This window comes from Leopardus geoffroyi, chromosome A3 (assembly GCF_018350155.1).
Source record: "Leopardus geoffroyi isolate Oge1 chromosome A3, O.geoffroyi_Oge1_pat1.0, whole genome shotgun sequence".
NCBI classification, from domain to species: domain Eukaryota; kingdom Metazoa; phylum Chordata; class Mammalia; order Carnivora; family Felidae; genus Leopardus; species Leopardus geoffroyi.
In genome coordinates, this window is record NC_059336.1 from 117304895 (window position 1) to 117316878 (window position 11984).

An 11984-nucleotide genomic window follows, 5' to 3' on the forward strand; every position below is an offset into this window, starting at 1 on the left:
CTCTTTGAGAAAGATGTCTTGGGTAACTGTAGATTAGCTCTTTATTACTTTCAAAAATCAATCTTTACTGGTAGAAATGGAGTCTGATAAAAGATAACTCAGTCTTTAAGAAATAATGACTAAATGAATATTACTGATTTTCAAACTGTTTTCACTCTTTCTACTACTTTCCCCTGTTAGGTCTCAGGGTATTTTCAGTTTTGAATTCTTCTTTTCACCTATTTATCTCTGTCCAATTATCTATTATCCAAATAATAATGAAAATGTCTATATAAAGATTCATAATTTATTAGCTATTTACAATTAATACTTAATTCTGGAAAAACTGAGTATTATGACAAAAGATTAACAAAAATACTTTTAAAATATGCAAAAAGTAGGTCAAAAGTACTTACTTCAATTTTAAAAGGTCGAAATATATAATCCCCAAATATATGAGTAGTTGTCTGAATACAATCTGAGAAAATCTGCTTTTTCCATTCCCCCCTTCATTTTAAGTTAAATAACAAACAAAACATACTTCTTTATACTAATTTTTACATCCTAGAAATATCAATATGGTCAAATACATGGAAAATTCCAAGAATAAGTACACATTTTCTTAGAATTAATTTCTGCCTTGTTAATTCCATTTTTTAAAAAGTAAACTCTACACCCAACATGGGGTTCTAACACACAACCCCAAGATCAAGAGTCTCATGCTCTACTGAGCCATCCCAGCATCCAGCTATTTCTTAAATTACTTATGGTAGAACCAGGTATTTTCTATTTCTCAGGATCAGCTATGAATAATAGAAAAGTTTGTTGGTAATAGTTTTGCACTAGTCTTAATAAAGAGAAGGGGGAACTTATATTAAGAATATTATACTTACACTACTTACATTTTTTCTTTTTAGCTCATCTTCTGACTTTACTTTAAATCTTAACCAGCTTGCCCTTTCTTTCCTTTCTTTCTTTCTTTCTTTCTTTCTTTCTTTCTTTCTTTCTTTCTTTCTTTCTTTCTTAAGGTTTATTTATTTTGTGAGAGAGAGAAAGTGCGAGTGGGAGAGGAGCAGAGAGAGGGAGAGAGAGAGAATCCTAAGCAGGCTCTACACTGTCAGTGCAGAACCTGATACGGGGCTCGAACTCACAAACCATGAGATCTTGACCTGAGCTGAAGTTGGACCCTTACCAGCTTAGCCACCCAGGCACCTGCCTGCCTCTCTTTCTCTTCCTTCCTTCCTTTTCTCCTCCTTCTCCTCCTCCCTTCCTTCCTTTCCTCCTCCTCCGCCTCCTTCTTCTCCTTCTCCTCCTCCTTCTTCTCCTTCTCCTCCTCCTTCTTCTCCTTCTCCTCCTCCTCCTTTTTTTTTCATATTTTTTTTTTTTTTTAAGATTTTTGTCTTCTGGGGCGCCTGGGTGGCGCAGTCGGTTAAGCGTCCGACTTCAGCCAGGTCACGATCTCACGGTCCGTGAGTTCGAGCCCCGCGTCAGGCTCTGGGCTGATGGCTCATGATGGCTCAGAGCCTGGAGCCTGTTTCCGATTCTGTGTCTCCCTCTCTCTCTCTCTGACCCTCCCCCGTTCATGCTCTGTCTCTCTCTGTCCCAAAAATAAATAAACGTTGAAAAAAAAATAAAATAAAATAAAAAAAAGATTTTTGTCTTCTGAGCAGGGCAAACACTCTTGTCCCCAACTGACTTCTGCGTGTTACCTGGATCTAAGAGACTGTGGTACCTACATGACTTGATTCACTCCTACAGATATTTACCAGAATCCATCTATCCTACCCTTTAGTCTAATCTATCTTACTACCTTACCTTAAAAAAAAAAAATTCGTCCCTTCCTTGGCTACTAGAATATAAAAAAGTTTCTTGTTTTAAGAAATTTGTCAGCAAAGTAGCATTGTCTCATGATCTGAACAGATAAATTTAAACTCATTTCATCAGCATGATGATAAAGCATAATTTTTAAAAATATTCCCCTGGGACCCCTGGGTGGCTCAGTTGGTTAAGTGTCCAACTCAATTTTGGCTCAGGTCATGATGTCATGGTTCCTGAGTTTGAGCCCTGCATCAGGCTCTGTGCTGACAGTGCAGAACCTGCTTGGGATTCTCTCTCTCCCTCTCTCTGCCCCTTCCCCACTCACACTGTCTCTCTCTTTCTCAAAATAAATAAATAAGCTTTAAAAAACAAACAAGCAAACAAACAAAAAACCCCACAATATTCCCCATATGTGGGGCACCTGGCTGGCTCAGTAGGAAGAACATGGGACTCTTGATCTGGGGGTCATGAGCTGGAGCCCCACACTGGGTGGAGAGATTACTTAAATAAAAATAAAATATTAAAAAATAATTCCTGGGGCGCCTGGGTAGCTCAGTCAGTTAAGCATCCAACTCTTGATTTTGCCTCAGGTCATGATCTCAGAGTCATGGAATCAAGCTCCACTAAGCAAGGAGCACGGAGCCTGCTTAAGAGTCTCTCTCTCCCTCTCCCTCTGCCACTTCCCCATGTGCACATGTGCTCTCTCTCTCTCTCTCTCAAAGAAAAAAAAATCCCTACATATAATACTGAAACTTCTCGAGGTTGGCCAACCTTCCCAGTTTGCTCAGTTTCAGCACTGAAAATCCTGGGAAACACCTCAGGCCCAGTCAAACTGGGCTGGTTGGCTCACCTGAGACTTTATGTAGTATTTTACTTAGGTCACACAAAACTCATGCTATGAACGTGAATTGCTCAGAATTCACATTTGCCACTTGGATTTAAGTAGTCTAGAAGCAAGATGAATCTGAACTTCAAATCCAAAAGCAATCCAAAACAACAAAAATCCAACATTAAAAAAAAAAAAAGAGACAAACCCTAAGTAAAACAAAAACAAATTGATTGGAGACAGAAAATCTGACATAGAAAATAACAACATCTTCTTTGATTATTATGAAAATAATAAAGTAGATCTTTAGATTCTCTCATTTTTAAGTACCTTACAATTACTGCTATTACAACATTTTAAACGTACCAAATAATTTAAAGAAAGCAGTCATTTCCTGTCGCTGTATAACTAGACAGGGTCCTTTGGGGCGTTTAGACTTGTTGCTATTATGTGCATTTTTTTCAGATGCTGGCCAACTATCTTTAAAAATAGGACGCTTCAGATTAATGGGTTTTTTAGGCTGATGTGATCTATTTGACCCTGATTTTACATGAACAGTGACAGTAGGAGGTGTCTCACAACACAGCTGATTATGTCTCATTTTGGTTTCCCAAGATTCCTGTAAAAATAAAACATAATAATTTACCACACTCTTGTTCATTTCTATATAAAAACAACTAATCAGATGACGTTACCAGATGCAGTCATATAAAATGTTATTGAACTTGCTACTAAAATACTATTTGTGATAGTAACTCACATAAGAAATTGTTTTTATCATTCATTGCTAAGAAATGCTATGTTTCCTTTGGGTAACTGATAACACCTTCTCTTCTCAGTAAGATCCTGTATACCATTTTGCTTTGACTACTAGGGAACCCAAAACCAAATTTGAAAGTTAATTAGAGAAACTATGCTGCACTTATAATCTATTTGTGGTATTCTTTTTTCCTAAAGTTTTAAATTCTGCTTCTACTGACATACTTTTATCATATAGTTGTTATATGATACTTCAAACTTTTTATAGAACAAGGCAAGCTATTTCCAGAAATAAATTATTATCATATCAAATCTTACATTGAAAGTAATCCACCTCCCCACACAAAATATTTTCTTACTGGTAATTCTTTGATATGCTACAAAAATCACTTATTCAACAAGCATTTACTGGTATTTACTGAAAAGTTAAAAACAATTCTAGCAAAGAAATGTGGGGTATACGTGAGGGATTCTCATAAATTGATCACTCTAATTTTTAAATTTGTGAGTGTATGACTTAGTGGTTAAATGAGCCATTGCTTTAGGGGATAAAGATGGGCTTATCACTGTTTCGCTAAAATAAAATAACTCTTAAAAAACAGTATCCTTATTGGAATGACTACAGCATTTTTCTCTATCATAACCACAAACTGTTAATTTGAGTGATTGATTTTAAGTGTATATGAATGTACAGTGTTATAATAAAATTAGAAACAAAGTTAATTCATCAATATTTAACAATATGCATAATCACTACCATGTTTGGTGGTAATTAGTTCACATAATTATTACTACAGTTTGTATTACTTTTGTAATACCTTTTTTATACGGTGGTAGGAAATGGACATATGCATAGGCAAAGCAGGAAACTACTCTGAGATCCTAATGAGAACTTCTGAACCCATAACTCACAGTGACCCAAGCATGGCAATCCATAACTCACAGTGACCCAGGCAGCCATGCCTCCCTTGGTGTTCAAGGAGTTAGGTACAGATTCTCCTTCCTGACCCTCAGAAACTTCCCTGCTGAAGGAAGGAATGGAAAATAAGATTGGATATAGTAGGGCTAGATCAGCAATGTCCACTGTAATGTGAGCCACATTTGTAATTTTATATCTTTAAAGCCACATTAAAGAAGTACTAACAACCAAATGGATCTTCGTAATATGTTTTATGTAATCTGGTATACCCAAAATATCATTTTAGTGTATAATCAACATAAAAATTAATGAGATATTTTACATACTTTATTTTTCATACTGAGTCTTTGAAATCTGGTGTGTATTTTACACTTACAGTAGGTCTCAATTCAGATGCTAAATTTCCAATAGTGAGAGTGAAAAGTAGTCCTACCAATACAGTAAAGTAGTGTGTAAGGGACAAATATTTTACACTCCTTCAGTACTTAATTTTAAATTAAAATAAAAAATTTTCAGTTGCACCATCCACATTTCAGGTGCCCAACAGCCGCATGTAGCTAGCAGCTATCATATTAGATAGCAGAGGGCTAGATTATGAAAAACTAAGCAGAGGAAATTATATTCAATTGATTCTATAATTGTTCTCCTCCCTCTGTTTCACTTCTCTCCCATCCGCTCATCTTTCTTCTTATATCTAAGGTCCAACCAAATTTAAGGCAATTATGGAGTTGGGGATGGGTGCTACAAACTCCATAGAAAAAGGAATGGGTGATAAATTGAACCTTGAGACTTCAGAACTTTCTGCTCTTTCCTACCCACCTCGTCTGGGAGACAGCTGGAGGTCTCATCTGCATCTTTTTTTTTTTTTTTCCCCCGAAGTAAGAGCAGCCTTACAATCTAGATAGAAAAAATTAAAGTCAGGCTTCTCAAACTGGGAGCTAGGCTTGGGGGTGGAATGTGCCAGAATATAAAATAACTATGGCATATCTCCCAGAAGGTAAGTTTTACTCAATGTTAGGTAACTTTAAAAGTGTTGTTATACTAAGATAACCACGGACATATCATGAAACCAGAAGGCAAATTTTGTCAATCAAATAGATAAATATGTTCATAGTATAGTTTTACACTATTCCGTTAAATTCTATATATGTGTTGGGATACTTCATATGAAATTTGAGGAAATAGAGAAAGAACTGTGAAATTCCCCAAACAGAGATTCATTGAAGTTAATCAGCAAACACTGGCAGAAAAGTTATGGAGACACTAAGGAGAGAAGCGATCAATGCTACATTCTTACTCGTATTCCACCTTGAGGTAGTTTTAAATTATGCTCTTCATTTAGATATACTGAAAATAGAGTTCTCATGGAAGCAAGAGGAAAAGAATGCAAGGCAATTAAAAATATGAGAAAGGGAAGAGACAGGGAAGAAGGAAGGAACCAGAAGAAACTACACTCAAATGGCAAAACCCTGTAGTGGGTTTTTACGTGGACTCCACCAATCTGAAAAAAAATTGTACTAGAATTGACACTTGAATCGGATGTCTGGGTTTTTTTCCCCCCTTTGGTAAATATACCACAGCTAATTTATAGGTATCTAAAATAATTTGTTTTCTCTGGGGGTAATATAAAGAGTGTTAGGGTGTGGTGCACAGAATCATACGACAGAATCAGTACTGGGAGACTCAGCTGCCTATATGAAAAATCTAATAGCAACATCTGATGGCGATTCAGGGCAGGCAGGGAAACCTTAACTTCCTTATAATTGCAGCCTTACACTGAACACTTAATATGTGCCAGGCACTGTGCGAAAAGTTTCACATGCATTATCTCATTTAATCCTCAGAACATTTCTATAAAATGGGTATTATTTTATCCTTATTTTCTAGATGAGAAATTTGAGGCTTGGGGAGGAAGAAATTTGCCCATGGTCACATAATTAACGAGTGATAAACCTAGGATTTGAATCCAGGAATGTCTGACACCAAAGGCCCATATCCTTTAACCACCAAAGAAGTGTTTTCAAAATTAAATGAAATCATGTGTAAAACATCATGGTATGCAGCCCGATATTACTTACTGTCACTCTGCCAGGAAAACAAACCCAGCTTATAAGCTTACACTTTATAAAAATTTAAGTCATGCATTTGCATTGTCAATACGCAAAATAAATTGTGACTTAGTGGTTAAATATTAGCCATTGCTTTAGGGAAGAAAGATGGGCTTACCACCGTTTTGCTAAAATAAAATAACTCTTAAAAAACAGAATCCTTATGGAAATGACCACAGCATTTTTTCTCCATCATAACCACATACTGTAAACTGTTAAAAAAAAACACAGCAAATTTAAGAAAAAATATTCTTGGCAAAACTGCTGGAAGCTTTGCTGGGGCTATTATCACAACTCCATAATTTTGATTTTTAAATATGTTTTTTTTTTCTAATTTAACATCTAAATGGCTATTGAATACTTTTGGCCTCAGCCAAGTGCTAGGTGCTACAGCACTTGTAAAATTGCACAGTAGAGCGGTTTCAATAAGAAGTTCAAGTCTGATTAGAAATCCACACAATTAGGTGGAGAAAAGCAGACACTTTGATGATGAGGTGGTCGGAATAAATGGAAGCTGGGCTGGACAGAACCGTAGGAGTGAGTTGTGACCGCACTCCTGGGAGCACCACTCCTGGGAGCACCACTCCTGGGAGCACCACTCCTGGGAGCACCACTCCTGGGAGCACTCATTTCCTCATTCCGGATGTTAAGACACGAGACACACCTAGGTGCTCTTAGATCCTGGTACACAGAAGCATTCAGTAAAAATTACGTATTCTACTCTTAGACGTTGTTCATAATACATATTTAGGACGGTTCATGAGCGAAGGAAGTACACGGATATGCCGAGCGTAGTGCTGAATCCGTGGCCCAAACTCACTACATGGCAGCAGCGTTACTGTGTCTTTTTTGCAGGGAGGCGTGTCTTTCGAAGGAAGAAGAGTCAGACGGTGCCCGGAGAGCCACATTTCACCTCCGGCGATACAACTGAAATGTTAAGATGGTACTGGTAACAGAGACCAGAGGTATTTTTAAACGTGCTTGTGTTCGAAAACAAAATTGGTTAAACAAGCGGGACCTCGATTTTCACATAGCATGGGGTTTATCCGTGTCGAAGTGTTCAATTCCTTCAAAAGGTCCTTTAAAAAAAAAAAAAAAAAAATCGAAGCCCGCTGGCCCCCAGCCATGCCGACGGGTAAGAAACCGGCGGCTGGAAACTGTGGGAGGTGGCGCGGGGCCAGGGCACGGACGGACAGCGGCTGCGACCCCACGGCTCCTGGAAGAGGACGCGCTGACGGGGACCCAAGCGGACCGGGGCGGGCTCATCCCCAGAGGATCACGGCCGGCGGCGGGCGGCGTCCCCCGGGGCCTCTCCTCCCCGCGAGCGCGCCAGGGAAGGGCCCGCCGGCGACACGGGGGAGCGCGACGCCGCTCCGCGGTCCCCACAGAGCGACCGAGGAAGGGGCAGCCTCGCGGACTCCGACCTCGTACGCCCCCCGCCCGAGCCCAGGCCCGAGGCGCCGGGAGGGTGTGCTCCCGTCGCGGCGAGGACACCTGAGGAGACTCGCGGGCCGAAGCGTGTGGGGGAAGGGGGCCGGGACGCCGTCCCATCCTCACACCCGGTGGGCGGCGGGGCCGGGGGCGAGAGGGATGGAAGGACCCGGCGCAGCCGAAACTGGAGGGTGGCCGGCGAGGCCCGAAGCCGGAGCGCGAGCGGAAGATACCTGCCAAAACCTGGGGCCGGGGCGCCGGACAGCCTCCCTCGGCACGCTTCGAGGCCTCAGGCGGTTGCTCGCCGGTCGCTCCGCAGCGGCACTACCCTCTCAGAGACCTCCCGCCAACCGCGAGCGAGGCCGGCGCGGGCCAATCAGCGCACAGAGCCGCCGCCGGGGGCGGGGCCAGGTTGCGCGCGCCGCGCCCCCGACTCTAGCTGGAGCGTTCCAGCTCGAGCTCTCGCTGCACCTGCCCGCCGCCCCGCCAGCCTTCTTCCAGGCCTTGCTAACCCTCGGGGGCGGACCCTGGCAGAAGCCACCACCCTCCCAGATCTCTTCTGGCCTCCGAATTGATCCCCTTTCCCTTGGACGCTCATTGAAGTCTGGCTTGTATCCGAGCCCTGTACCTCGTCTCCAGTTAGATGGAGAAGCCCTGGGGGGCTGGGACTACAGGCCTTCCTTAACTCACTTCCACTTCACAGCACCAAGCGCGATGCCTGCACACAAACACCAGCAGGTACTCGACAAAGAGAGATGTCAATAGTAGGAAGACAGAGAATCAGAGGTAAACTTTGCAGCAGCAATTATTATGCCCATACAGTGACTGCTAGGCTAAAATAACTAAACAGAGGGACACCCCTTAAACTAAAAAAGAAAGGTGTGAATACCGTGTGGCTCTTTGTGACAAGGGGTCATATTGCACTCTTCCGTTTAATCTACTGTTTTAAGCTGTACATTCTACAGGAACCTTTTGATTTTGGCCTCCTCCTAGCCCTTGGCCATGTGCTTGAGATGTAGTAGGTGATTAGTAAATGTTTAATTGAGTAAATAAAAGGATTCGTCATAGCCTTAAAATGTTTTCCCTGATATCCTTTCCTCTTCACTTCCCTTCTACCTACTGTATAACCTGCTTTCTTCCCCCGTTAACATCTCATGGCCTTTTTTTTTTCATGTTGCTACAATCTTTCTAAATTTTTATTGAATGCATAATACTCCAGGGTGGATGGACCCCTTCTTTCCTGATGGTTCCCTTCTTTCCTCCTTCATTTGACCTGGCACTCTGATATTTGGGTTGCTTCCAGATTTTTCAGCAACCACAATTATTACACGTAAAAAGAATGTGGCCTTGCCTATTTGTGGAACTTCCCAGCAATTAATAACTCAGCAACCCTGAAGAATGAGTAAGCTAGTTTCCTTCTTTCTTGGGCTCTCACCACAGCAAGATGAGGGCAAAATCACCTTCAGGTAGGAAGACGGTGCAGTCTGGGAACTCATTTTTCCTTACAAATGCCTTCACCTTTCCCCTTGGCCTTTAAATGGGGGAATGGACCAAGAAGCATCAACTAGTTGTGAAAACCTGTAATATTTACTCTCCTAGGAAAATGACTGCTTTAAACCTCATTCCTCTGGTTTCCCTGATTGTTCTTTTTTCCCCCAAAATAGCAGAGTTTACTGTGATAACTAGTTTCCAGCCTTGCATAAAGAATGTTTACAAAGCCCACGTATGTCCACTATATGGAAATCACTGTTACAAATGTGAAGCAAGGAAAGTAGCACAATAATGAATAGCGGCGCTATCCTTCTAGAACTTTCTAGACAGATACAGACATGAATAACTAAAACAACGAGTTGTGGCACCAGAGATGCATATATAACGCAAAGGCAAAGTACAGTTAGGAGAGGGTACTCCTTAGGATCCCCAAGTCTCCACACAGGAATTTGTTTTCACTTAAGTAAAATTTGTACACAAAAGTCAGCAAATATACATCGATGTTAACAAAGCAAGCTATTGGGGAAGAAGCTTACCACTTAAGTTTTGGCTTCAAGTTAAAGGTTATGACCAGCAAGGTCTTCATGAGCCTTCTCATTCTTGGGTTTTTGACTATGTTGGGCCCATGACACAGAGGAAAGAAAATGTACTTTAGAGTCACAGGCCTGGTTTGAATTGAAGCTCTTTCACTTTACTGGCTATATGAACGTGGGCAAATTATTTAACTCTGTATGCCTCAGGTAAGTGTAAAGGTGGGATGATACCCTCTGCTTTGTAAGCGTATGGGACAAATTTGATATTGTGGTAAATTGTTCAGCAGTGGACTGGCACACAGGAGGTGTGTTGTTACCTTCTTGCCTCCTTCATTTGATCTGGCAACTGGCTGATAAGAACTGAATACACATTTATCTAAAGAGCCTTTGCATTATTGCCTACAGTCCTTTTCCTCTTTTCATCCATCCTAATGCATGGCTTTGCTATCTCCTCACTAAAATATTACTGATTGCCCCACAGCCTGACCATTCCCTGTACCGCGTGCATCGCCTCTAGTTTGTCCGCATTCTACCTTGTATCTCCCCACTATTATCCAGTGATTCTTTACTCCATTCTTAGTGACATACTTTTTTCTGAGTATGTCTTAAACTTTCTTTTTTGAGGGACACCTGCGTGGCTCAGTCGGTTAAGTGTCGACTTTGGCTCAGGTCATGATCTCGTGGTTCGGGAGTTCAAGCCCCACGTCAGGCTCTGTGCTGACAGCTTAGAGCCTGGAGCCCGATTTGGATTCTGTCTCTCTCTGTCCCTCACACACACTCTCTCAAAATAAATAAATAAATATTTTAAAAAAGTAAAAAATAAAAGACCCTTTTTAAAAAAACAAAAACTTTCTTCTTTGAGCTGGCATATAATGTGCTCTTTTTTAAACTTCATTTAAATTTTCTACATGATATTCATCCTTTGAGACCCAGCTCAAGGCACCAGTCCATCATCTGAGTACTTAATAAGTGCAGGACTCTGCCATTCTTGAATTCCTGCAGCACTTTTTTAAAGGTTTAAAAAAAATGTTTACTTTGGAGAGAGCAAGCAAGCAGGGGAGGGGCAGAGACAGAGAGAGAGAGAGAAAGAGAGAGAGTCCAAAGCGAAGCAGGCTCCAGGCTCTGAGCTGTCAGCACGGAGCCCAACTCGGGGCTCGCTCATGATCCCTGAAATCATGACCTGAGCCGAAGTAGGACACTTAACCGACTGAGCCACCCAGGTGTCCCCTGCAGCACTTTCTGAAGTTCTGATTTTTGCAATCTTATTAACCAGCTATTTTTTTATACAAATTTTTTTATTATGTGTACATATAGATACAATTTTACATAAATGGGGTTGCATACATGGTTTAAAAAATGGAATATTTGATACGTACAAAAGAATATATCGTAACATATATGCAGGCAGAGCATAATAAAGCAAAAACTTCAAGAAGCCACTACTAGCCAAAAAAGCATGAACCCACCATCCAAGAAATAGAACATAAACAGTACTGTTGAGATCCTGTATGCTCTTCGGTGGAAGAGCATACTTTCCTGAAGAGGTGACTTTTGTTTTTCCCATTCCCTTAAGATTCACTGTATCCTTAAATACAGATTGTTTGTACACTTAATACTTTGTATTCTTTACAGTTGAAGATTTTAACATGCAAATGCAGGACACTGTAAAGCATTTTCATTGTTGTATGGAATTCTGTTCTATGAATATACTGTAATGTATCACCATGCTCCTCTCACTGGTCATTTTTCACTATGAATGCCAGGAGTCTTCTTGTACACAGACTTGGTTATCAGCTGCTGTGCCTCTGTAAAACCGTGTTAGTTATAGTGGGCACAGGTTCTGATTAGTTGGTGTTGGATTGGTCAGTGCCCATGTTTCAAATATTCAAATACTACTTCTTCTTGTATATGCCCCATGGTGCACACTTTTTTATATGTACTTTTCTTATAAAGGCTTTAAAGTGAAAATAATGGATTTTAGGATATGCATTTTACAAAATTATGGATGCTAAATTTATTTCCCAAGTACTTGTACCAAATTAATTATCTATATGCCCAAAGTGGAGCTCACACTCATGACCCTGTGGTCAAAAGTTGAATGTTCCTCCAACTGAGCCAGC

At 40.9% G+C, this 11984-nt stretch overlaps 1 protein-coding gene across 5 annotated transcripts in view; it reads right to left on the reverse strand.

The window, feature by feature from the left end:
- The window catches only part of SPDYA (speedy/RINGO cell cycle regulator family member A), a 37866-nt gene extending 29694 nt beyond the window's left edge, over nt 1–8172 (reverse strand). Inside the window, exons 1-3 of one of the 5 annotated variants that reach the window (XM_045447293.1) lie at nt 8074–8161; nt 7230–7336; nt 2990–3242 (exon numbers count right to left, since the gene is read on the reverse strand). In XM_045447293.1, coding sequence (XP_045303249.1) covers nt 2990–3224 — 235 coding nt within the window. In that variant the 5' untranslated portion in view covers nt 3225–3242; nt 7230–7336; nt 8074–8161. Of the gene's footprint in view, nt 1–2989; nt 3243–4325; nt 4597–7073; nt 7337–8073 lie in introns of those variants that run through there. The other 4 variants (XM_045447291.1, XM_045447292.1, XM_045447290.1 and 1 more) reach the window with 4 other exon arrangements.
- Between the last annotated feature and the right edge of the window lie 3812 nt (nt 8173–11984).